This window comes from Prionailurus viverrinus, chromosome A2, assembly GCF_022837055.1.
Source record: "Prionailurus viverrinus isolate Anna chromosome A2, UM_Priviv_1.0, whole genome shotgun sequence".
Taxonomy (NCBI): Eukaryota; Metazoa; Chordata; class Mammalia; order Carnivora; family Felidae; genus Prionailurus; species Prionailurus viverrinus.
Genome location: NC_062562.1, coordinates 154324281 through 154351809, shown reverse-complemented (window position 1 = coordinate 154351809; position 27529 = coordinate 154324281). Strand labels below are relative to the sequence as shown.

The following is a 27529-nucleotide window of genomic DNA, read 5'->3' as shown; positions in this document are numbered from 1 at the left end:
TCTCAAATAAACTTAAAAAAAAGTTTGTAATAACAAAATTGACAGTGGTCCAGCTGTACATCAACAATACATGGTTAAATTTTAGTATGTCCATACAATGGAATTCATGTTGAAGTGAGAATAATAACTACATGAGAAAAAAGTACACTTGGATGAATCTAAAAAAATATGCAGTGAAAAGTTGTAGCAGAATACATGCAATATAACACCATTTTGATAAAGTTTGAAAACGCTCAAAGATGGAGAATATATTCTATTTACGGATACACACATGTGAAAAGACTAGAAAGAAAAGCAAGGCTGTGAGAAAGGCACAGTTCAAGAGTGACTCTCTCAGTGGAAGGGAAGGGGTTGGGAGGGGTCCCCAGGGGATGCCAGAGGGAAAGGGTAATCTTTTTACTTAAACTAGGTGATGGGATCTCAAGTCTTCTTTGTACTATTACCTGTATACCTGGCAAATATGTTTTTATAAGTAGTATTTCTTATCTACCTTATAATTTGATGAAAAAAAAAAAAAAACAAAACAGGACCAGTTGGAGGAGAGAGTAATCTGGCAGAAGGTATTCGTGTACAGTTGGGTTCTGAGAAAGAAAGTGAAGAAAGATCCTGTTTTCTAAACTACGGAGAAGAGTGGGAAGGGGGAAGGATGATTTTAATAATGGCACTAAAATCATCATTAGGACAACCTGGGGACTACAAGAAGAATAAAAGTTGCTAACTATTGACCAAATTGGGTAGTGGTTAGATGATCTGCTTTTCTTGTTAAACTCTTGGAAACTCCAGGGGGCTCTCGTTTGGTAGTAGGCTGAATGTCTACACAGGGTTGAGATGACTCCTCCCGTTTTGAAAACTCCACAATTTCACACAGAAGCAGAAGTAATCGATCACAAGTGTTTGGATTAAAGCTCTTCAGAGATTTTTGCCACTGGGTTTCCCAGGCTAGCCCTCAGAGGGTATTTTGTTTTCGTAACACCCTTGCCTGTACCTGAGAGCTGTCCCCAGGTGGACGGTGGCTCCTCACAGCTCCAAAGGCAGGCCTCTGCATGGGTTTCAGCAGCACAGAATTTAGCCTGTGCTTTCGGCTCCTTTCCAGTATAATAGAAGTTAGCGTGTTTTCCAGTGTCATTTCCTCACTAGTAATTGTAATTAAACGGACTGGTTTGACTGAATGTGCTGTGGCATTTGAGGAGTATTCAGTCACTGAGAATTTATGAACCTGCCTTTCTAGGCTGCCGTACGGCCCGGGTGCTATTTTAAGCAAGTCAGCTTAAACTCTTTGAGCCTCCTTTGCAACATGATCGGATTGGCTAGGGTCTTAATGATCCATTCAGGTTGGAAAGTCCATGACTTCATGATCAACTATCATATTTGGGAGATGATTTCCAGATAGAACAATGTGATTAAAAAGAAAAAACAAAAAACCCACCAAATTATCTTGCTTATCTTGTAAGAGTAAGACCATCAAGTTCCTAGAGACGGGCATCTCCCTCATGGATTTCTAAAAAAGTTTTTTAAGAGCTTCATAAATATGTCTTTTCAAAAGATTTTGTGTTTTCAAAGAGCAGTTTTAGGTTCACTGAACAGGAAAATTGAGCAGAAGGTGTAATTTCCCATATGTCCCCTGTCCCCACACATGCATAGCCTCCCCCGTTATCAGCATCCCCACCAAATGACACCTTTGTTACAATTCATGAACCTACATTGACAAATCATTTGTCACAGTCCAGAGTTTACCTTAGGGTTCGCTCTTGCTGTTGTGCATTTCGTGGGTTTGCCTTGTGAATTAAAAAAAAATTTTTTTTAATGCTTATTTTTGAGAGAGAGAGATCAGGAGAGGGGCAGAGAGAGAGGGAGACACAGCATCCAACGCAGGCTCCAGGCTCCGATCTGTCAGCACAGAGCCCGATGTGGGGCTCGAACCCACGAACTGGGAGATCATGACTTGAGCCGAAGTGAGAGACTTACCTGACTGAGCCACCCAGGCGCCCCTGCCTTGTGAATTTTTAAGCACCATGACTCAGCACTGGCACTAGGGCAGTCCCTACTCTTGTTACCTACAGCATGGTGAGATCCCAGCCCAGGTTGAGGTACAGGGTAGGCACCTAGTAGGTATGTGTTGTGCGGTCTCTGTGGCAGAAGGTGTCTTGACACCGGCTGTTCAGTGTGGTTGCAGACCTGGCACCACCTGAGAGCCACACGGAAGCTCAGCGCCCGCCCCAGCCCCGCTGGACGGTGCCCGCATCTAACAAGACCCCCACGTCATTTGGGTGCGTGACGAGTGAGGAGCACTGGTGTCTCCCCAGCCCCTTCCTTTCTCTCTGTCATCACAGAGGCAGCCTTTCACTCTGGTGAACTAACGCTTTAGAGCTTGAAAATTGATCTCCAGGGCTTGAAATTCGAGTCTGTGAAGCCTTTTCTGCTGGGAGAGCCTCGCTTGGGTTTTCTAACCTCTTCCTGAATTAACCATAGAAGTAATTCCCATGGCATTTCAGCTACTGTCTCTTTCAGAGCTGGCTTCTCCTCTCCTGGGGCTTGGCCAAAAAGAAGAGAGCTTGGCACACGTCACATTTCTTAGAAGTGTTTGTTCCTCTTTTTTACTATCTGGTGAATTTTTCATCTTTTTGACCGCTTTGCTTTCCCTCTTCTGTGTCCTTTGTGAATAGAGTTGATGGAATTCTAATTTACATCCGATACTTGGGCTCATAAATTAGCCACAAAATGTTGCTTTTCTTCACTTTTTTTTTTTTTAAGTTTTTTATTTATTTTGAGAAAGAGGGAGAGAGCACGCATACAAGCAGGGGAGGGACAGAAAGAGAAAGGGAGAGAAGGAGAGAATCTCAAGCGGGCTCTGTGCTGAAAGCAAAGAGCCTGACTCAGGGCTCTGTCTCGTGAACCGTGAGATCATGACGTGAACCGAAATCAAGAGTCAGATGCTCAACTCACCGAGACACGCAGGCACCCCTTTTCGTTACTGTTTTATCCCCTCTAGTGTATTTTCAAACATGTTTCTGATTCATTTTAAAAGGGATCTTGCTGTCTATTCAGATCTTTTATTTCAAAATAAATTATAGCAGAGTTTTAAAGCACATAAAATGGTCTGTCCTTAGAAAAACCTTAATATCTATGTGCTTCGTAGTTGGACAGAATGTTGATTTTATTACTTCTTAGATTTATAACCATTTAACCTTTGTTGTGGAAAAGTACAGCCTCTACTTACTTCACCAGAGTTGTGGGAAGTATTAGGATTACTTTTACCCATGCTTGGAATGGGATAGGTAAATAGTGAAAGTGCATAGACAAGAAATCCTAGAGCCAGGTTGTAAGGAAGACAACAAATGCCTAACAGTATTGAAATCTCTAATATTATTTTTTACTGTATGATTTATTATTTTTTATTGTTTATTTATTAAAAATTTTTTTAACATTTATTTTTTGAGAGAGAGCGCGAGTGGGGAAGGAGCAGAGAGAGAGGGAGACACAGAATCTGAAGCTCTGAGCCATAAGCACAGAGCCCGACACGGGGCTTGAATCCACGAACTGTGAGATCATGACCCGAGCTGAAGTCAGACGCTCAACCGACTGAGCCACCCAGGAGCCCCTAATAAACGATAGTCTCATTTTTATTTTATTTTATTTTATTTTATTTTATTTTATTTTATTTTATTTTATTTTATTTTATTTTATTTTATTTTATTTTTTTAATTTTTTTTAATATGAAATTTATTGTCAAACTGGTTTCCATACAACACCCAGTGTTCATCCCAAAAGGTGCCCTCCTCAATACCCATCACCCACCCTCCCCTCCCTCTCACCCCCCATCAACCCTCACCTTGTTCTCAGTTTTTAAGAGTCTCTTATGCTTTGGCTCTCTCCCTCTCTAACCTCTTTTTTTTTTTTTTTCTTCCCCTCCCCCATGGACTTCTGTTAAGTTTCTCAGGATCCACCTAAGAGTGAAAACATATGGTATCTGTCTTTCTCTGTATGACTTATTTCGTTAGCATAACACTCTCCAGTTCCATCCACGTTGCTACAAAGGGCCGTATTTCATTCTTTCTCATTGCCACGTAGTACTCCATTGTGTATATAAACCACAATTTCTTTATCCATTTGTCAGTTGATGGACATTTAGGCTCTTCCCATAATTTGGCTATTGTTGACAGTGCTGAATAGTCACATTTTTAAAAGTCACATTACATAGAAAGGAGTGTGACCCTTTAAACAGCTTATATCTGGTGTAAGTTTGTGACATTCACATGCTGGTGGAGCCAGCTAGAAATATTTTATCTAAATAAATATATGACTAAATATCATTTACTAATTTTAGTGAATATGCACAAAATCTGTTCACAGAATTTTGTCTTAGTCTTGATTTCCATTTCTGCCGATGAGTCACAGATATCTCTGAATGCCCTCGCTCAGCTTCTGTGTGATTGTAATAAACTATTTTAATTCTGTAGTACATGTTTTTTAACCTCACAAATTACATAGTAGTAGTGTTGTCCATTTATACCACCAGTATTTGTTTAGATTTAGCCATATCTTTATCATTTATCCTCTGTTCTTTCTTCTCAGATCTTCCTTCTGGGATAATTACCTTTCCCCTGGAAGTATATCCTTGTTTAGGGAGGTTCCTCTACTGAAGGTCTTCTGTTGGTATTACCACTTTTGCTTTATCTGAAAATGTCCCTAATTTAACAAATAGAAAGTAGTAGTTATTCAAATCTAAGATGTCGGATGTTTTCTCTTTGCACTTTCAAGATTTTCCTCATTATCACTTGGCTCCTAGTTCTCTGAAGGGGTTACCTGATGGTGTAATTGCCAGTATTTTTCTCTGGTTCATTTACAGTTTCTCTCTGTCTTTGGTGTTCTGTGGTGTCATCATGTGTGTAGGTGTGAATTTTTACACAATTCACCTGACTTGGAATTTCTTGGTTTTCTTGAATTGAAGGATTCATGTCTGTTACTAATTTTGGACAGTTTTTAGCACCGTTTGTTCAAATACTGTCTCTACCCATCTCCCTCTATTATTTCTTTTAAAAACTTGGATCAAATGTATGTTGGACTGTGTCATTCTATCTTCCATACTTCTTAACTTCTCTTTTTTATATTTCTCACCTTTCTGTTTCTCTGTACTCCCTTCTGCATAGTTTTCAGATCTATCTTCCAGTTCACTAAATCTCTCTTTAGCTATATCTAAATTGCTATGTAAAAAACAAAAAAATTAATGTTTATTTACTTTGGAGAGAGAGAGTGTGAGTGGGGAGTGGAAGAGAGAGAGAGAGAGTGAAAGAGAGGGAGGGAGGGAGGGAGGGAGGGAGATAGAGAGAGAGAGAGAGAGAGAGAGAGAGAGAGAGAGAAAACCCAAAGCAGGCTCTGTGCTGACAGCACAATGCGGGGCTCAGAATCACAAACTGTGAGATTGTGACCTGAGCCAAAGTCAGATACTCAACCAACTAGGCCACCCAGGGGCCCCTCTAAATTGCTATTTTGTATATTGCATATTGAGTTTCAAAATTTTAACTATTAAAATTTTTAAATTTGTTTAAGTAATCTCTATACCCAGCGTGGGGCTTGAACTCTCGACCCTGAGATCAGGCGTTGCATGCTCCTCTGACTCAGTCAGCCAGTGTCTCTCTGTTTTTTCATTTCTAAGTATTCTTTGAATTATTTTTCAAATCTTTCTGGCCATTTTTACAGTCTCTTGCTCCTTACTCATGTTTTCAGTCTCCTCTTTATTATTTTAAGTGGATTAAACATACTTTAAAAAACGTATCCCGGGGCGCCTGGGTGGCTCAGTCGGTTGAGCGTCCGACTTCAGCTCAGGTCACGATCTCACAGTCCATGAGTTCGAGCCCCGCGTCAGGCTCTGGGCTGATGGCTCAGAGCCTGGAGCCTGTTTCCGATTCTATGTGTCTCCCTCTCTCTCTGCCCCTCCCCCGTTCATGCTCTGTCTCTCTCTGTCTCAAAAATAAACGTCAAAAAAAAACAACAACAACAACAACAAAAACAAACGTATCCCACATTCCAGTATCTAAAGTCTTTACAGCTCCAACACTATTTCTGTGGGCTTCTCTTGACCTTTTTTCATAGTACCTTATTTCTATACATGTTTTGTAGTTTTAAATGTAGCACTCATATTTATTGGAACTCTAGCTGCACGAATACTTTGATGCCTGCTCTGTGAGTGTTCTTCTAGAGATGATTTATGTTAACCTCTGATAGGCGTTGGAGAGTCATGATTCTAAACATACAATTTTTAGGACCACGCAAGTAATAAAGATTCCAAAATTGGGAGAACATTTTATAAAATACATAAAGTCAAGGTTGAGACAGATATTTTTTCTTACTGTTCTCAGAGAGGTGGCTGTTTTTCTTCCTAATTCACTCTTGCCCGGAGAGTATGGTCCTTCTCAGGTCTCACCTTTTTGGAGATGGTCTTCATTTGTGTTCTTTACCTGTTCAGACCCAACACTTGTCCCTTATTCTTCCCCCGTGTTCTAAGTGTCCCTCTATCTGAGGCTCTCTGGTCCAGTGGCCCTCTCTCCAGTGACTGCAGTGCTTGATGACTACTCCAACTCTTCCTTTGTTCCTGTGTATGGCACACGTCCCTTATCGCCTTGCAGCCTCATCTAGTCACGTAAAAAGATGTTTTCGAACATTTAGTAAGCATAATTCAGCGTTATGATGTGAGAAGACATTGAGATCTCCAGTCTGCCCTAGTGCCAGGAATAGAACAGAAACAATTTACTTCAAGAAATAAAGTAAAAAGGTCAAGTTCAAGATTGTCTCTAAACGATTCACACACTCACGTTCTGATAGACTGTTTGGACAAGCAAGAGGAGGGTCTTGTTATGGGTCATGATAGCTGCTCAGTCCTCAGCCTGTGCTTCAGTGGACATACCATGTGCTCTGGGCCTTCATTAGGGGCCTGGGCCAGTACATATCCTGCCTCTCTGTATCCGAATTATAGGTGGAGCCACCTCAGCCACGTCCATGATCAAGACAGCTGTCACAAGGGTAAAGAATACGAAAGTTTTGAGAGGAAGATAGGATGTTGTGGGCACATAACAGAACTTGGTTCTCAGACACCATTCATTCATTCATTCATTTATGCATTCATTCATTTAGCAGACATGTATTGAGCTCTGACTATATGTCAGTCACTGTGCTAGGCACTGGGAAGGCAGATCAACTGTCCTTGTCTTCAGGAATCTCGCAGTGTAATGAGCAGACAGTTAATTTCAGTGAGGCCTGCTAAGGGATACGACAGGTAAGAAGCCTTGGGAGAGGCACTCACTCCACTTTAGAGCATTGAAGGAGGAGGCAGTATCTGTGTTGCATCTGCAGGGCCAGTAGGAATAATCCCGGTGGAGAGCCGGGGAAGGACATCCCAGGCAGAGGGACAAGAATGTGCAGAAATCCCTAAGCCAGAGGGAGTTTGGATGGGCCAGAGTGTAGTCAGGAAGGTGTGAGAGTGGAACAGGGAATGATGGGAGCCGAGCCTGGAGGGAGTCTGGGGCCTTGGTGTGGGTGGCCCTAAGCTAGGATCTTTTGAACTCTCTTACCTGCGTAGAGAGTGATGCTTTCAGGGTTCTCGTGTTCATTTCTCTTGAGAGCCGGCTCTTGTGGAAGAGAAGGAATGTGGGCTTGGAATTCAAGGCAGGCTTCTCTTGAGGTTCTCACTCCACCTCTGTCTGGGTGATCATGTAATTGATTTAGTTACTTTCTCTCATCTCTCTTTCTTGTGTGATAAATGAGACAGAATGGACCACACAGCCTCCTGAGACCTCCTCCATTTCCGGTATTCTGTGGTGTCGTTTGAAAGTAAGAGAAAAAATGGCAGGATCTGCTTCCACACAAGCTGAAGTGAAGGTGGTGCTCACATTGATGAATATTTCCACAAATATTACCCTGACGGTTGTTCTGGCAATTTCTGGCTCCCAATTAGCCGTTTCACTTCCAACTGTGAATTGTACATATTCATAGTCGAGTGGATATTTGTTCAGTGAATAAATTCTTACATCTGAAACAAAGCGTTAGCAGTATGGCTTTGATTGCAACTAACCCAGCTTTTATTCTCTCTGTAGATGAGCTCTTTCTGGAACAGCACAACCTCTCTTTATCCACCGTGGAGCTCACGATGAAGAAAAGCACCGTGCACAGCACTGCATATGTGGCCTTAACAGAAACTGCTCCAGGGTCCCAGCAAAGCCCTTCTCTCCAGGTCACATCATCTCCATCTGCCACTATTTTTGATACAGTCTTTTTAAACCCAGGAACACTGACCCAAAGTATGGCAGATCACAGCAGCCTTGTGGCCAATTATGTGTCGATGATGAGCAGTGAGGTGGTCAGAGATGATGATGAAATGGATAACTTTTTGCCGGAAACTCCCTGGGCCACTTCGCGCCTGGTTTCTCCGCTACAGCATCTCCCAGTCAGCCCGCCAGTGCTGACTCCCTCTTTGCCCATTATTTCTTTCCAGGATGAGCAAATGACGTCAGCCTGGCAAAACACAGTGCCACAGCCAACAACGTATGCCGAGTCCGCCAGTCATTTCAGTGCTTTTTGGTCAGCCTTTTCCACTTCTGAGGGCATACTGCCGCGTCCCAGTAGGAATTTGGTGCTTTATCCTACTGACACTTACGGGCACTCGGCAAGCAGGACTTTGCCGGAGATCGCGGCTTCAGGAACAGAGGATGGAGAAACCCTTCTTTCTGGCTCTCTGGCTGCACAGCCTCCGCTGTCAGGCAGTGGCATCCCTCCACAGGCTTTTCCCTCCTGGGACGAGGTCTCCCCACCTCCGGAGGATGTTCTGGCCACAGGCACGGACAGATACCCCGACATGCCTACGGCTCTGAGTCGCAGTCTGGAAGAAACCATCTTTCCAAGAACAGACCCCGCTGCAAGTCTGGCACAGACAGCCCTTGCCTGTGGCCGCGGCCGTACAAAGTCGGCTTTGTTCTCATCTCTCGCGCTTGTGTCCTTTTCTACTCGGCCAGCGGATGTTTCTTATAACCCCTTTCTTCCCGGCAGCGCCAGGGAAGCGTCAGGGTTGCCTGGCGAGTCAGGGGTCCTGAGGCCCGTGGAAGACACTCACGTCCCGAGCCCGGCGGCTCCGTTCAGGCCGTACACGTGGTGCGTGTCCTGCGCCGTGGCGTCGCCTCGGCACGTTGCGTCAGCGAGCGTGGTGGAGAAAGACGTCGGATCAGGGGATGGTGCCCTGACGGTGACCACGCTGGGAGTGAGCAGCCTCTCTCCGCCGAGCAGCAGAGTAGCGGACTTCCCTGAATTTGAAGACGATCCCCAGGAATTTAATACACTTTTCCCCTCCCGACCGGTTATTCCTCTTTCTTCTCCATCCGCGGGCATCTCAGGAGCCAGCGTCAGTCTTTCGGCCGACGACGTGGGTACGGGGAGCGTTGGGACCACTCAAGCGGATCCTTCCCGCGGCCGCCTCTCGGTGCCAGTGTCACCCGATACTGCCACTCTGGGCTCCTCCTCTGTCCCCGAAAGCCCAGGAACGCCCTCCGGCGTGACAGCCGTGTTTCCCTCGCTCCTCGGCAGCGTGCTCCCTGACTCGGGCACAGCAAACCGGAACACGCCATCGCCCGCTAGCAGAGACCAAGGTCCTTTCATGTCTTCTACTCGGGGATCGTCAGTAGAGCCTTCACTCTCCCTCGACTGGGAGCCCGGCAGCTCTTCCCAACATGTCACCGGCCTCGGTCTGGATTCCGCATCCAGTTTTTTCTCAACTCCACCCCTGGAACCCAGCAGTTGGGTGTCTCCATCTTCAGAAACACTTGCCTCTCCGTCTTCAGGGACATCGAGTGATGCGTCGGCCTTCATTTCTCAGGCGTTTTCTTCCTTGGTTGAGACACTCCCGTTGTCCGACTCTGTCGATTTGGAGGCCCCTCCGCTTTCCGTTCCTAATCCCACGAGCTCTGAATTTTCGCAGCTCTGGCCAAGTTCAGACCTTCTTTCAAATACATTCACTTTTCTTCCTGGTTACTCTGAAATGCCCCTACTCTCCAGCTTCCCTTCGGGTTCTCTCAAGGTCTCTGAGGCGTCCACGGTTTCGCTGACCGGTCCCGAAGGTCATTTTACCTCAGCCCTCACTGAAACTACCTCCTATCTTGAGTGGTCACTCATTGCCCATGAATCGGCGGTCACCACCCTGGCGCCCTCCAGGTCTGGGCCCACCCTCGACATTTTGACCGTTGGGACTCACTCCGCATCACCTTTGACTGCTTTTCGTACAACCCCCGTTGTCGTGGAGTCTTCCCTCTTTCCAACCCCGCTACCTTCCAGCGACAGTGTCAGCGCTTCGGACGGTCACACGTCGGTCTTCTCCTCTTTCTCCAAAGTCATTCCCGGCACTACGCTCCCAGTCACCGATGTGTACCCGTCGTCAGCCTCCTCGTTTGTTTCTGAGGCAAGCCCCTCACCTCTTCCAACAGAGCCAGTCCCCGTGGGCCCATCGTTCACACCCACAGACTTGCCAGTGCTCGCCTCCACTGATCCGAGCACCCCCACCGCCGGTGCTGCCCCTGGGGATACTGTGGACGGCAGCACCCTGAGCAGCAGAACCACAAGTCGGAATCCCCACGAGAGCAGCTCTGTGCACCCCCCACCATCCCTTCATCCCGTGCCCACCTCCACTTCTGAAGCAGCGGTTCATAGTCCAGCACTGGTCACCACCAAGCCGCCGTATGTGTGTGATATTACGGTTCCCGATGCCTATCTGATCACAACCGGTAAGGCCCTGTTTCGAGTCACTTCTCTTGGTCGGGGCGATCTCTCTTCGGTGCTTGGATGGAATGTTCCAAGACACGGCATCCTGGGAAAGAGCACGGGCTTCGGGCCCGGAGAGCTCTTGGGCAGTAGCCCTCACTCCTTCGCCTTTCTCCCGTGAGTTCTCTGGACACTTAACGAGTCTCTCTACACCTTGGTTTCCTCCACTATTAAACGAGGACGATCATGGCACGTACTTCATTGGGTTATTAAAGATTTAAATGCATCACTGCATATAAAATACTTAACCTAGCGTTTGGCACGTAAGAAACACCCACAGAGTACTACATGTTCGTTAATAGTAGCAGTAAGAAAAATAAAAGATTTAAACGACCGTAGAAACATCTGCTAGGATCTTTGTCTTTGGAACTCGTAACCCAGTGCACGCGTAGTTGGTGTCGTGAAAACAAAAACCTTCAGGTGTGGTTCGAGCAGTTAGTTGGGCAAATGTGTAAGGGCAGCCGCTGTAATTTCTTCCTAATTTATTATTCTTTTCGTTAAGGGGGCCGCTGTGCTCTTACATGTTCCTGGAAATGTCGTTTGGATCCTGAGAATCCAAGAATGAAACAGAGAGCAGCCCCGTGTCCTCTGATCTCGGTCCACAGACTTTTATCTCTGCCCCTTGTCCACAGCCTGAGTGATTAGCTTCAAGCAGACGCTTCCCCCGCATCTGCCCCACTGCTGTAGTCCCACGAAATCGGAGAGAACAGGGAAAGGTGGGGTGAGGAAGGAGATCACGTTAGTGAGGTGAACCATGTATCCTCTGCTCATCATGGCGGAGACCCCATCCTCTGAGATGGTGGGAGCAGCTGAAGCCTGTGCTCTCCTAACTCCCTCCCTCTCCCAAACAAGGAAGTATTTGTGAATTCATGTGACAAATAATTATTGAGCACTTCAGCATGCGTGAGGTGTCTTTAGAAGGTTTAAGGGTTATCTAGATGAATGATGTGGTTCTGACCTTCAAGGAGCTTAGATTCTAGCAGGGTGGACACGAGCCGTGTTTTCTTGGTGGCTGTGATAAGAATGGTTGAAGCTGTTCAAGAAGAGTTCTAGAAGAGTGGCCCTGGGATGATGAGGGATGGGTTTGGAAGGATGTGAATTGGACTGACACACTCAAGAAGGCTGTCGTCTGGAGATGGAAGAAAGTGTCCTCATGGTGGAGGGTGTGAGCACAGGTGGAGAGGTCAGACAGCCCAAGGAGGTTCAGCTTGGCTGGTAATTAGGCTGTGCAGTGGGAGGAGGAGGTAATTATGCTAGGAAATGAGGTTGGGGCAAGTGATAAACGATCATCTAGGGGATAACAGTAGTCCCGATGAGAGAGAAGAGTTTCTTATAGACATGATACTTTTTCTGCCTTTCTACAAAACTATTTCATATGGTCCGCTACAAGAAGCTCATTGAAAGAGCTACTGAAAGCTTCTTTATTTCTTGAATTCCATGACATTTATTGATACTTAGAGTTGCAGTGTGTCCTTTCAAATTAAAAAAAAAATTGTTTTCAGTGTTTATTTTTTGAGAGACAGAGCGTGAGAGGAGGAGGGGGAGAGAGAGAGAGGGAGACGTACAATCCGAAGCAGGCTCCAGGCTCCGAGCTGTCAGCACAGAGTCCGGCACAGGGCTCGAACTCGTAAACTGTGAGATCGCGACCTGAACCGAAGTCGGACACTTAACTGACTGAGCCACCCAGGCGACCCTCAAATTTTTCTACAAATAATGAGAAACCATTTTAGAAGTATCTCTTAAGGATATCATATATAGAATGGATTAACTTTCATATAGGACATACAGTTAATGGATTTGGCATCCTTTGTTAGGGATTGTGTATTTTTTAATAGCCTTTGGGGTAAACTTGACCCACTGTAAATGTACACATCAGCAGTTTTAGTAAATGTGTAGAGTTGTGCATAGGTACCCAGGCTGTTGCATTACGGTTTTTTTGCTACGTTGTATTAAAAAAATTTTTTTTTAATGTTTGTTTATTTTTAAGAGACAAAGCACAAGTGGGGGAGGGGCAGAGAGAGAAGGAGACACAGAATCCAAGGCAGGCTCCAGTCTCTGAGCTGTCATCACAGAACCAGAGGCGGGGCTTAAACTGGAGGGGCTCGAACTCACGAGTTATGAGCTCATGACCTGAGCTGAAGTCAGATACTCAATCGACTGAGCCACCCAGGCGCCCCTGCATTGTATTTTTAAATGGAAACAAATGCTATCTTTGACCCATAAGAAGGATCACTTTGTGTAGAATCCTCATTTAGATTTGGCCTTGGTTTCTTTTAGGTAATTACTTAAAAGAGAGAGAGGGTTGGGGTGAGTACTTGTCCTCTGAAAGGGTTCTTTTTATGGAGTTCTGTAGTAAAAGTAAGAACACTCTGTTGATCCTTAGTGGACTCTTGGGAGAGCACTTGACTGGATATATCTTTTTCTTTTTTCTTTTTTTATTTTTTTGAGTTTACTCATTTTGAAAGAGAGAGAGAGAGAGCAGGGGAGGGGCAGACAGAGGTGGAGAGAGAGAATCCCAAGCAGGCTCTGTGTTGTCAGTACAGAGCCGGATGAGGGGCTTGAGCTCAGGAAACGGGAGATCATGACCTGAGCTGAAACCAAGAGCCCGGTACTTAACCGACTGTGCCACTCAGGTGCCCCCGACGGCATGTATCTTTTAAGGGGTGAGGCTGTGCTTCCCACTCAGGACCTGACAGACCCTGGCCGCCCCTTTTGCCTCTCTTGGCCTAAATTAGATCTTTGGAGAAACTGTGAGATATATGTTGCCGACGATCCTTTTCCCCCAAAGACTCCTGCACGTATAACCTGATGTTACAGTTTTAGGTCTTACCCAGATTAACCAGAGAAGGTGGAGTTGATCATGGTGGGCCGTGTGGACTATTCAGAGTAATATTTGGATGGTTCTCCCGAGTGATACCTTTATTTATTTAAAAAAATTTTTTGTTTAATGTTTTTATTTAGTTTTGAGACAGAGAGAGAGCATGAGCAGGGGAGGGGCAGAGAGAGAGGGAGACACAGAATCCAAGGCAGGCTCCAGTCTCTGAGCTGTCAGCACAGAGCCCGACGCGGGGCTCGGACTCACAGACTGTGAGACCATGACCTGAGCTGAAGTCGACTGCTTAACTGACGGAGCCACCCAGGTGTCCCCCCGAGTGATACCTTTAGATGGGGCTATGTACGATGTGTGCTTCCTCGTGTCCTCTTTTGGGTTTATCTGTCACTGATTTTCCATTCTGTCTCTACATTCCCCAAGTTCAGCTTTTGAGATCTTTCCTCCCTCTTTCCCTCTCTCCATTCCTCCGTGCCTCTGTCCCTCCGTCCCTCCCTTCCTTCTTCCTTTCATTTGCTTTTTTCCTTCCTACTCATTTTTGTCTTTCCCTTTAAAATCAGTGTTGCAGTCTAGTTCTCCTGGAGCCCGTGCAGACCAGGCCAAGCTGGCCATTGGTGTCACTCAGCAAGGCAGTCAGGGGGTCTGGATTTGTTCTCCTGGTCTCATGAACTCTCATTTTCTGAGTGTTACTGATCAGTAGAGAAAACAATCAAATGTAACTTAAACGTTTGGGTTTTTTCAAAGAATGAAAGATACAGCATGATTCTGTCTCTAGTTTTAAAAACTTAGACTAGGGAAGAGGGAAACTGAATCATAATTTCAAATGTATTTAGATTCCGCATTATGAGAAGTTAATGGAAGAGGAAAGAAAAAATGGGGAAGAGAAGGGGGAGCAGGACATGTTTCCAAACCCCGAGAAAGAGGCTTACTTATTACAGATTTTAAAATAGAATTTCTTAGCTAGACTGTGTTATAAGAAATATTTTACTTCCTACATGAAATTTTAATACATGGGAATTGTGAACATCTTTTCCCCCATTACTAGTGAAATCCCTTCACTTCCCGTGTTGAAAAGCTGGGGTAGGAGACCTCATTTTATAGTGAGAGAGGTCATCTAGTTTTGTTGAGTAACATCTTAAGGCCTTCTAAAATATTCCTGCTGAGCGTTTTTAAAACTTGGTGTTTTACCATTAGGGACATAGCCAAGAGAAAAACCTACTATTTGCCCAGTCGACAATGAGAACTCTGTGTTCTTTGTTCCCTGGCGGGGCCCCAGCCACTGATCCCTGGGGCAGAGACAGTCGAGGGTTTTCTTAGTGTGGTGAGCACGGTTTACCTGGTAGCCCCAAGATCCGCTGCTGTTCTTCTCTTCTTCCTAGTCTGGACCTTATTTTAAAAAATGGTTCTGGGCCCTGCTGTCACAGTTTGGCACAGCATGGGCTCTGCCTTGGGGACCAGAAGTGTGATGCCCACAGTATTCATAATGAAACTGATGTGCATTTGGTGGTCGGCTTTGCCTTGCAGTGCTGGCCCGGAGAGCCGTGCAGGAGTACATCATTACGTCCATCAAAGAGGTGTTGAGGATCCACTTCAACCGTGCTGTGGAGCTCAAGGTGGGTCCCTGTGGCCCTGGAGCCCAGGTTAACGGCATCTCTCCGTCCTAGCACCCGCTTTCCTCTCCCCCCTCCTCCTGTTGGTGAACACCTGCTCCTGCTTTGGATAGCCATTCAAACGTCACTTTTATCGGGGAAGCCCTGATCTCACGTGAGGCCAGGTGTAGTCCACTGGAGAGATGTGTTGGCAGAATTGGAGGAAAAAGTCTCTAAGACCAGAGATGGGGATGATGATGTGATGCTTTTGCGCCCCTCGATTTACATAAAAGGACTTGGATTAGAATTTGAATTAGATGTTAGAATGAGCGCATATTCATATATCTGTACACTCAGTGAGATAGAGGTAGATTTCCGTACGTTTTACAGTGGCCCCTGTGCTCATACCTCCTGTCCTGTGGTGAGGTCAGAGAGCCACGCTGTAGACCTGCACCATCCTGAACAGAGCCACGAGCCACACGTGGTTCCCGAGCACGTGACATTTGGGCTTGTCTGAATCGAGATGCGCTGTCAGTCCAAAATTGACACAGGATTTCAAAGACAAGTGAAGAAAGAAATGTAAACTATCTCACCAGTGATTTTTTAGGTTGACCACATGTTGAAATGTCATTTCAGATATATTGGGTGAAGTAAAATTCATTTCACCTGTTCTTTTTATGTTGTTTAATGTGGCTACTAGAAATTTCAAAGTTGAGTTTGTGGCTCATGAATGTCTTTTGGCTAGCACTGCTCAACAGAATAAGGGCTCCTTTATATGTGGATTAAATGCGACAACTTTGAAGTTAACCTTGTAAAATACAAAATTCTGCATAACTCATTATTCAGTTCATATTATTGGCTGCTCTTCTTTTTTGCTGTCTTTGCTTTTATAATTTTATGCTGTTTTTGAGAAGGTCGGCGGGTCTGTAAAAGGGAAAACTAAAATAAAATTTTGATGATCTTTGCAACCCTCCCCCTTCATTTAAAGCTCCCCATTTACTTTTCACCTTACTTACTCTGTTATTTGTCTACTTTGTACAACTTCCTTTAATTTTGAGTTACAGTACTCTCAAATTTGATAATTATTGTCTTTTGTATTTTTAAATTTTCATAGGTTTATGAACTGTTCGCTGACTTCACTTTCCTGGTAACATCTGGGCCTTTTGTTTACACGGCGATATCAGTCATAAATGTACTTATAAACAGTAAACTTGTACGTGACCAAACTCCTTTAATCTTGGCTGTGAAACCTTCCTTCCTTGTGCCAGAGTCCAGGTTCCAAGTGCACACGGGTGAGAAAACTGAGCATAGTTGTTTTGATTTGTCAATAAAATGTCACTGTATTTTTTATGTTTTTCAAATATTGAGGGAGGACTTAAAAATTTTTCTTTAAAATTATGGGGGTGGGAGGGAGGGGGAAGTGGGTGATGGGCATTGAGGAGGGCACCTGTTGGGATGAGCACTGGGTGTTGTATGGAAACCAATTTGACAATAAATTTCATATTAAAAAAAAATAAAAAAACACGTTGTAATTATGGAAAATTTCCAGCAGATGTGAAAGTACACAGAATAATTGAATGAGCCCCCCATGTACTCCTCATATGGCTTCAGCAAATTTCAACTCCTAAGTCAGTCTTGTTACATCTATGTGCCCTCCTCTCACATTATTTTGAAATGGCACCATGTCATCTCCCTCATAAATATTTCAGCCCATGCTTCTAAGAGACGAAGACCTTTAAAAAAAAGAATTCATGGAGCGCCTGGGTCGCTCAGTCAGTTAAGCATCTGACTTCGGCTCAGGTCATGATCTCGTGGTTCATGGGTTCAAGCCCTGCGTCGGGCTCTGTACTGACAGCTCAGAGCCTGGAGCCCGCTTCAGATTCTGTGTCTCCCTCTGTCTCTGCTCCTCTCCCACTCACGCTTTGTCTCTCTCTCTCTCTTTCAAAAATAAACATTAAAAAATTAAAAAAAAGTAAAGTCATTATATTTTTACGTAAGCTCCATGCCCAGTGTGGGGCTTGAACTCACAACCCTGAGATCAAGAGTTGTGTGCTCTACCAACTGAGCCATCCAGGCGCCCTAAGAGATGAGGACTGTTAATACACTCCATACACATCCGCGCTTGAAAAATTATCAGTGTGTTCCCAGTTTTGTTTCATCTATCCCCACAGTGTTTTTTTGGAGGAGTTGAGTGTTTTAAAGTAATACCACATATCCTGTCATTTCACCTGTAACTATGTAAGATTTCACATTTCATATTTGGAATGTTTCAGTCAGTTGAATCTTTTGATGCTGATTGTGTTTCCATTAAAAAATTTTTTTTTTAATGTTTTATTCATTTTTGAGACAGAGAGAGACAGAGCATGAACAGGGGAGGGTCAGAGAGAGAGGGAGACACAGAATCTGAAACAGGCTCCAGGCTCTGAGCCATCAGCCCAGAGCCCGACGCGGGGCTCGAACTCACGGACCACGAGATCATGACCTGAGCCGAAGTTGGATGCTCAACCGACTGAGCCACCCAGGCGCCCCTGTTTTTCCATTTTAAAATGATACGAGCCACCTTCACATCGTATATATATATATGCTTGGTGCAGAGGCAGCCCTCTTACTACCCATCAGTGATACCTCTTAGTACTTCATCCCGTGCTATGGATGTGTTAGTTGAGCTAGATAGTATTTTTCCCGTCCTCATTCGTCAATACTAAAGCAACGCCTGGTTCGTGGGCCTGTGATTGCTTTCCTTCTCTCAGTACTTCAGTTTGTGCCTCAGAGTGTGGATACTGGCTTGTGCAGCTTCACCCAGCGCATCGAGAAAGGCCTGATGATAGCTCTTTCGGAAGTGAGCAAACACCACCAGGGGACGCATAACCTCACTGTGCAGGTGAGAATAGCGCGGGATGCAGAACAAGGTGCTTTGTCCTTGGAAGACGAACTAGCTTCACATCTTTCGTTTAGGCCATAATGCACTCTTCCTCATTTCCTCTCTTAGAAGAGGTTCTGTTCACATGAATCAAGGTTGACCTCTTTCCAGGGCCCTGAGTTCACATGGCGTGAGTAGGCTAGGCGTATTTGAAGATTGTAGAGTAACAGGATAACTAGGGAGCTCAAATGTGGCAAGCTAGAGAGCGATGAGCATATGCCAGAAATTCTAGAATGTTCTAAGAAGGAATGGTATCAACCTAAATGCCTAAATACACTAGCGTTTCACGTTGTGGAATACCATGAAATGTAGCACTTCACTCTAAAAACAGAATATAGCCACAAATTAAAGAACAGGCTTTGGGGACGCCTGGGTGGCTCAGTCAGTTAAGCAGCCAACATCGGCTCAGGTCATGATCTCATGGTCCTTGAGTTTGAGCCGTGCACTGGGCTCTGTGCTAACAGCTCAGAGCCTGGAGCCTGCTTTGGATTCTGTGTCTCCCTCTTTCTCTGCCCCTCACCAGCTCACACACACTCTCTCTCTCTCTCTCTCTCAAAAATAAATAAATGTTAAAAAAAAAAACAAAACAAAACAGGCTTTGTATGTATTGTATGGAAACTGCTAATGTTTTTGTATTTCTTTGATATTTTTCTCCACATTCTTTTTTCTCTTTTTCTATGACTTACACATTTTTTACAGGTTATTTATTTATTTTGAGAGAGAGAATGTAAGAGAGAGAGAGAGAGAGATTGAAAGAGGGAATCTCAAGTAGGCTCCACACTGTCAGTGCAGAGCCTGATGCAGGGCTCGAACTCATGAATTGTGAGATCATGACCTGAGCCAAAGTTGGACGCTTAACCAACTGAGCCACCCAGGTCCCCTCTACAATTTATATTAAATAGATTTTGGTGTACCTGGATCCACCTTTCATATTTCTTATTTTTTCTTCTATGGTCCATCTCTTTTGAAAATTCCCTATTTTTACAGATTTTCTAAACTTTGTCCCCTGAAGTCATTAATTTCATCTTCAACTGCATCCATCATGTTTTTCAGTCCCTCTGCTGAATTTTCTTTCAGCTATCCTTTGTTGTTGTTGTTCTTTGCTCCTTTTTCTTTGTGGCTTCTCCTGCAAAGATGCAGGATTACCTTGAATGAAGATGCGCTATCGCCTGGAAAAGTCTCTGAGGAGATTACTGAGAATTTGCTAGAAGTTGCCTTCTGGTTCCCAAGTTGTCTCTGTTTTCTCTGCAGCTGTTGTTCTGTGTTGATCTTGTTCTTTTGGGTTCGTGCTCCTAGTTTACTGTAAATATTTGGAGACCGTGGGTTGGTCGCCGTTAGGAGTGAAGAAGCAGGTTGTTGATTTTGGCCGCTCTCCCCTTCAGCTGTGGTGTCTGTGTCTGTATCCGCCCTGTCTCCTGCTGGGAAAATTCGCTGGAGCACCGGGTGGGGCAGAGTATGCCACTGCAGGTGGTGGGACAGACTGGGACCCCCGCCTCCCTGTAGGATAAGGGTTCCTGGGGATGGAGCGCTTCGGTGTAATTTTCACCGCAGCTCTGCTCTTTTTTTCCTTTTGTTTCCTTCTCTGTCTCTTGTGTGCATTGGGGTTATCGCAGTCTCGCCCCACCTTCTTGTTAGGGTCCAAACCCACAGTCTTTAAGCTTGCTCTGACGGGAAGATCCTTTCTGCCCAGGGAGCGGTTTTTTTGGGCCGGTCAGGGTGAAGATGTGGCTTCCGCCAGCTCCTGTGTGTTGGCCTGTGTGTGGTAGTTAGAAAGGAAAGAAGAGGGACAAAGTCAACTCGACTTCTTGGCACACGGGCTTTGATTAATTGTCCTGATTGTCTCCTCTGGTGACCGTTCCTGCAGAGCTCTCCTGGGGCAGCCAGCTCTTGGCTCCTGGGCTCCAGGCCTGTGTGTGGTTTGGGTCTCAGTTCCCTCAGTTCTGGCTTCTATCATGATGATCCCACCCTCTCTCCATCTTCCAGGAATTTGACAGAATCTCTGATTTTCTTCCATTCTCAGCCCTGTTGTGGGTTTACTCCCCTTTGTTCAGCTATATTGTTATTTCAGTGGGGATTTGGGGTGGGAGGGAGCGGGAGGGACTATAAATACTTGTGTTCAGTGCACCACCCAATGTAAAAAACATTTTCAGTAAACAGAATTTTAAGTATCGCAGACGGGAACCAGGTGGTGAAGCCAGTTCGTTCCTTTGAAAACGTTACCTCCTTCAAAAAAAACAAAAAAAATCAACGAGAGAAATGGTGAGGGAGAAATCACAGGCTTTTAGCCGAATGTTTTGCTTCCTTTTGGAAGCTCATCCTACCTTCCTTCTTTCAGATCTTGAATGTCACCATGGGTGCTTCCAGGCCGGCTCCTCGGCGGGGCCCGGTGAATATCGTCTTTGCGGTCAGAGGCGCTCAGGGGTTTTTGAACGGGACGGAAGTCAGCCAGCTGCTCAGGAACTTGAGCGTGGTGGAGTTCAGTTTCTACCTGGGATACCCAGTGCTCCAGATTGCTGAACGTGAGTACTGCCGTTGCCTGAATCCCTGGGGAAGTGACCACGGATATTTTCATTGCTGGACCTCTTCTTTTCACTTGAAATATTTGGCTGAAATCCAGACTATAAATCAGCTAAAATTGGAGCTTCTCAGAGTCAAGGCAGGGTCCCCAGAGCCCTCCTCACCCCCAGGCCTGGGTGTAGTATTGTCTTTTGAGAGTAACCTGGGCTGTTAAAGATGAGGACAGTTCTGGAAAAGGTGAAGCCCAGAGGCACAGAGAGCAGACCTGTGGTTGCCAGGGGTGATGCGTGGGAGGAAAGCTAGACAGCAAGAGAGTAGCAGAAGGCAATTTTGAGGGGGGCTGATGTGCCTGTTCTGTTCTTTATGGTGGCGGTGGTTATGCAAGTTTGTGCGTTTGTCCAAAGCCATAAAACTGTATCCTAAAAAAGAGTAAAATTTACTGCATGTACATGTAAAACTGAAAAAAAAAAAAAAAAGGAATAATAAACAACACCAAACAAAACCTTTCTTCCTGGCTGAAGCAGTTAGATTCACGGTGCAAATGGAGTGGGGGTGGGGGTGGGGAAAACGTTTACTTCAAAAAAACAGCAGATTCCAGGGTTGAAGTCAGGCAAAAAAAAAAAAAAACCCACATCAAATTCTTTTTCAAAATGGAACAGCCAAATGGTCTAAGGACCTTTCTGTGTTTTAGTGTGCTGTTAATTAAATTAGAAAGAGTAACTTATCAAATGCAAGAGCAGGCAGGGAGAGAATTGTTCTTTACAAATAGCACCTTTCAGTTCTGTGCAGTGCAGGTAGGGATAAAATAATAAGTATGTGGGACAGCCGGGGTGCCCTGGGACTATCCCAGGCAAGCCAGGACATAGGGACCCTGAGTCATTGCTGGGAAAGCCTAGGGCCCTGGGGAACACAGTGTGAAAAACCATTGCTCTGGAACTATGAGATTTCAAGGGGACCTTGTGGGCGGGCTCTCTCTGTGAAGCACTGTCCACAGTGTCACTCAAACAAGCCTTCTATTTCTTTCTCTGTGTCTTTCTCCTGGAGACTCTCATGCTCAGAAACTGCATATTGTCTGTGCCTTCACACCAGTCTGGCATCTTGTTCTTCCATATTTTGTGCTCGGTAGTTTAGGAAAGTCAGTGTGCTGTGACTTACCGGGTACTCCCTAGACTTACCTTTCTGATGGTTGCAAACCTGCTTTTTACAGATTTCCCTCTTTTTCTTTTTATAGCCTTCCAGTACCCACAGCTCAACTTATCCCAGCTGCTGAAGTCCTCTTGGGTGAGAACAGGTATATTTAACTTACATAATGTTTTGGAAACTGTAAGAATAAAAAAGTCTGTGCGGGCGTATTGAGCACGATACTGCCTTTCTTGTTTCCGAGTCCTAAATTCAGGGCATAATGTACCTTAAATTCCTGGCAAAGAATGAATGAGAAAGGAATTCGGATTCAGCTGTGGCAACGCGCCCCACTGAGTTATGGCACAAAAAGAATTGGCTTTCTTTAAAATTCATACGTCAGGTCCGGGGGAACGTCTATCAAGAATTGACCGTCTTCTGATCCAGAACAGGATGAGGTTCCAAAGCAAGGATTTCTTTTTTTCTAAAAAGCCTTATTTATTTGGTTGTATGAGGATGAAAGCTTGGTGAGCAAGTAAGAAGCTTTTTTGTTTTGTTTTTGGTTTTTTTTTTTTAAGAAGCTTTTTTAAAAGTTGTATGGGCCTGGGTCAGATATTTATAGCTGTGGCATTGCAGATAAAGGCTTTCTAACTGGGTAATCAAAGTGTAAGAGGTAGTTACACCCTCACTGTGCGCCCAGCATGTGAGCGGCACAGTAAGTAACTGGTCCGGGGGAAGAAGCATGTACAGTGGTCATGGCCACAACTTATGGGTTCTCGGTACCTGCAGACCCTCCTCACTTCACATACAACAGCCCGTGTAAAGGCTCCACCTCTTTGATAGTACAGTGGCACCATTTTCCAGATACTTTACTTTTCATTTTAGTTTTTTAGAGAGACAGAGAGCAAGCAGGGGAGGGGCAGAGAGAAAGAGACACATAGAGTCTGAAGCAGTCTCCAGGCTCTGAGCTGTCGGCACAGAGCCCAACGTAGGGCTCGAACCCACGAACTGCGACATCATGACCTGAGCTGAAGTCAGACATTTAACAGACTGAGCCACCCAGGCGCCCCTCCGGATAATTTTCAAAGCACTTAAGGGACTTGTCTGTGGTTCTGTCTCAGAGCAGATTTGAGCCAGTTCTGGTTGAAAAGCACATGCCTTTTTCTCCTGTAATACGCCGACCAGCCCGTTATCTGTTCGATAATCTTGTTTATGGCAGATGGCTTAAGGCAGGCACCCTTCTCTCTTGGGTCAGTTTACGAGTCTAAGTCTTGAGTCAAGATAACATATGAACTCAGACCATTTCCAGAAGTTTTGAAATAAGTGCAAATAAAATGTTTGATCTTGTGTGGGAGTTCTTAGCTCCAAAGCTCTTCCACTGCTGAGTTCCTGGGACTTGTGGCCACCAGTTTGTGTAGCACTTGGAGCTTGGAGCTGTAAATGAGACTTCTGAGCAGCCCTTCCTGGCTCCCTGTGACCCTGTCCACATTCCCTTTTTCTCCTCTTAGTGTGTCCTCCCTAGGGACTGGCACTCTATAGCAACCCTATGTTAACATCTCCTGCACACGCACCCATTTTTCCTCCACTGCTAACTTGTTTTGGCGCCTGCATGTGTTTTGTTTTGTGAATGTAGTTCTCCTGGGCGTTGTCGAGAAGCAGCTCCAGAATGAAGTGTTTCAGGCTGAGATGGAACGCAAACTGGCTCAGCTGCTCAGCGAGGTGTCCACCCGGAGGCGGATGTGGAGAAGGGCCACCATCGCTGCCGGGAACAGCATCGTGCAGGTACTCTGAGAAGGCCAAGGGAGGAGGGGCGGAGGGGGGAGGCGCTCGTCTAAAAACATGCTGTGTTTTCATGCAAATGGAAAGTGCCGTGAGAAAATTCTCATTTAGACTGGTGGCAGTATCAGGTAGTGGCTGAACGTGGGAGCATTTCAGTTCAACTAGCGTCTAGACAAATAGACCCCGTGGGGAGCAGAGGAAAGGAAGTGTGTCACTGGGTTGCCCTGCCATCAGGTGACCTTATTTGCAGAGTAGTTTTTTAATTACCAAAAATGTCCATTTTATGCAGTGGAAGTATTATTAATAGCATCTTCGCTGTAAATCATCCAGTTGGAAGAGACCTTAAGCCATCGGAGAGAGGAGAATTTCGTGCCCTCTCTGCAGGCACTTCATCCTTCCTGCCTCCTGTCAACCGTGGTTGTTTCGTATTACCCAGTGGTCTTCACTTTTTTTTTTTAATTGAAGCAAAATTGATAGATACCATTATATTAGTTTCAGGGGTGCAAGATAATGATTGGATATTTGCATACACTCCATCGTGACTGCCACAGTAAGTCTAGGTACCTACCATCTGTCACCATACGTCTCATTTTGTAAACTAGCAGAAAGGTTATGAATGACAGAACCGAAAAATGATCTGTGAAGAAATTCACATGCTCACAGAGAGTCGGAGGTTCGGGCTGTAATTTATTCCCATCTCAATGTGAATTATGTTATTTTTGGATTTTTTTTTCTTTTTTGACTGCTGACTTACAGAGCTAGCAAACTGGGATATTTAGAGCCATGGCATTGCAGAGGCAGGAAAGTGGGATGAGACCCAGAAGTGCAGGGGCAGAGAGGTGGGTGGTTTGGAGGTAACAGAGAGGAAGGTGCACAGCTGGACCTGGGGTGGGGGACGACGGGGGGGGGGGGGGTGCCTTGAGCTGACATCATTGTTCTGTCACCCTTTTAGCAAGTTTTGCCCATAAGCACAGTTCTTGATTCCCCTCCCCAGAGTAGTTCCCTTGTCAGGTTAAGTAGAGTATAGAGAAATTTTTAAAAACTAATAAAACATTGAGAGTAATATTAAATAAGCAGAAAATAAAAAATTAAAATGACATGTAAAAAGCCTTGCCCTGTTTAGCAGCCCTGGCTTCATAGAGCTCAAGGTCTTGGTGGAGGTTAATTTATGCACATGAAGCAGTTATAGAGCACCGTTGTAGACTCTGGGTCTGAAGTTCTCTCTTGTCCAGCAAGAGAGCCGATGGAGGATTAAAATGCGAGAGAGGCTAATGTCCGGGAGGAGACAAGAGCCCGGAGTAAGGGTCTTTGCTCCGTTTTTATTAGGATCAGAAGGCTTATAAGCGTGATAGACGTGCACAAAGAGACAATGAAACCGTGAACATTAACTCATGGGTATGAGGGAAAAGGGGTTTTCGAAGATATGCAGTGTTAGGGGTTTTGGTCAATATAAAACAAAATCCTGGTGCTGGGCAGATGGTTGTTTACTGCGGGCATGAGGCACCAAGGTGTGTTTATCTAGCTAGCCTAGGGGACAAGAGGGACACAGCATGGCACCTCAGGGTCAACATGGCACCTTTCTTTTGCTACTTAGCTCTGCTCTGGGCAACTTAGCCCTGCTGCGGTCTGTAGCCCCGCTTACCTATTTTGGTCCTTCCTTGCTGTGAAAGCAGCTTTCTGCTGTTGTACTAAGTTGGGGGGCGTTTCCTCCCTGAATATCTAATCTTGTTTACCTGATTTTGGACGCTTTCATCCTGAGGCTTCCTGTTCCTATATGCCCTGTTAACCCATAGGTGGAAGCTCAGGGAATTCCTAAGCTTACTCCCCGCAGAGCACCACAAAGCTGCATAATGAGGTGCTACTTTCATTGTGCAAGTTCCCTAAGGTAGGAATATGAGATTTGTGGGAGCCAAGCCACATGGCCAGTGGTGCCATCTGATGGATTAACTAGAGGCCTGCCCGACATCTCGTCCCCCTTAGAGTGACACAGTGTGAAGATGTGTGGACAAGGGTTCATCTACAGTAGTGCAGGACTCTTCATCAAAATATAATCTGCAAAAGTGAAAGTATTAAAACTACCTAAATGTCCTGCAGTTGGAGAACGAGTAAATAAATTACAGTGAATCTTCTCATGTTGGAATGTTATGTAGCCAGTGTCATTTTTTAAAAATTATTGAGTGATATAGAGAAATGCTCAAGTGAAGAGAGACTACCAAAGAATGTCTGTACTCTCATCCAAATATTAATATAAAACCTATGCAAAAAAATGGCAATATGCCAGAATGTTGGCAGTGATTTTCTTTGGTTGGTTGAATTTCAGGTGATTTTCATTTTGTTCTTTATACTTTTTGTGTGTTTTTCAAAATTTCACAGTGAGCATATAATTTGTAGAGTAAACATGTGATTTGAATCAGAAAATAATTTAAAAAATGAAATTGAAAATGTTGCCCCAAATGATGGCCACGTTGTACTGTGGTTGTATGGATTCCAGATATGAATCTGGTAAGTCATCTAGAAAGGATGCTAGAATTAGAGTCTACTGATCATTGCTTTCAGACTGAATAAGCTTGTAGAATCTTTAATTATGTACCCAAGTAGATGGGTACCTGGTTTCTGCAAGAAAAACCCATTTCCGAAATGTATCAGAACTTTTCAGTGTAATAAACAGGCATGCAGGTAGTGACACAGGTGGGTATAATCTCCTTGCTTTTCAGTAGCCCTTTGATAGTCTTCCACTCTAAAGGCTAATAAAAATTAATCACTACAGCCCAGTTCGGGGGAGGAGGAGGTGGTTAGGGAAAAGAAGTGGTCAGGGAATTAGCCTAGAAATAGCAAACAAAGGGCAGGATAGATGAGCCCTTCTCAGGATGGAGAGGTATAAAGAACAGATTCTTCAGGGATGAGAGTTTGGACCTGTGTTGTTAAGGAGCTTATAAATAATCTGAAAGAAGGCATTCACAGTGAAATCATGAAATGGTTGATTTGCCAGAAGTTTCCGGTGATGAGGGAGGAGTCTAGCAGCCAAGTCCAGAACACGGGGCAGTATTACAATTCTGCACACGTGGCTGGCCAAGTAGCAGCTGCATTTTGCCAGTTGCAAACGTAGAGACCAAACATTCAAGTTGTCTGTCTAAAATAGAGGGCTTGGACTCAATGTTGGCATTTCCCCAGAACATCAGTCGTGCAGTTTGCTGGAGTCTAAAGGGGCAGCGAAATTGTTGCATATTATTAAGAGAAACAGCAACAAAATAGAAAGGTATATTTGTATAAAGCTGATATAGCAGGTACACAGATTCCGAAGTCCTAATGTGAAAGGACTACCTTTAACACCTGAGAGATAGCAATTTTGGGACAAATCAAAGTACTGTTTGACCTAGGAGATTGTGAATTTAAGCATGGCTTTCTAGCTTGATTGAGATATAATTGACATATGACACTGTATAGGTTTAAAGTGTATCACGTCATGACTTCATGTATGTATATACTGCAAAATGATTACCACAGTAAAATTAGTTAACACATTCATTACTCACATAGTTCCCTTTTTTGTGTATGTGGTGAGAATTTTTAAGATCTACACTCCGAGCAACTTTCAAGTATATAATACAGTATTGTTAATTAGGGTCACTGTGCTGTGCATTGGACCCCTGGAACTTCTTTATCTTGTCGCTGAAAGTTTGTACCCTTTGTCCACCATCACCCATTTCTCCCACCCCCTGCCCCTGGCAACTACCACCTACTGTCTGTTCTTGTGAATCTGGCTTTTTTAGATTCCACATATAAGTGAGATCATACAGTATTTGTCTTTCTCTGTCTGACTTATTTTGCTTTGCATAATGCCCTCGTGGTCCATCCATGTTGTTGCAAATGGAAGGATTTCCTTCTTTCTTATCACTGAATAATGTTCTGTGCGTGTGTGTGTGTCACATCACATCTTTTTTCATCCAGAGGCGGACACTTAGGTCGCTTCCATGTCTTGGC

At 44.8% G+C, this 27529-nt stretch overlaps 1 protein-coding gene across 1 annotated transcript in view; it reads left to right on the top strand.

The window, feature by feature from the left end:
- The window catches only part of KIAA1549 (KIAA1549 ortholog), a 156378-nt gene that overhangs the window by 58126 nt on the left and 70723 nt on the right, over positions 1-27529 (top strand). The window contains exons 4-10 of the mRNA XM_047837624.1: positions 8088-10757; positions 15149-15237; positions 16328-16505; positions 17964-18094; positions 20469-20652; positions 21882-21941; positions 23403-23551. Coding sequence (XP_047693580.1) covers positions 8088-10757; positions 15149-15237; positions 16328-16505; positions 17964-18094; positions 20469-20652; positions 21882-21941; positions 23403-23551 — 3461 coding nt within the window. The remainder of the gene's footprint in view (positions 1-8087; positions 10758-15148; positions 15238-16327; positions 16506-17963; positions 18095-20468; positions 20653-21881; positions 21942-23402; positions 23552-27529) is intronic.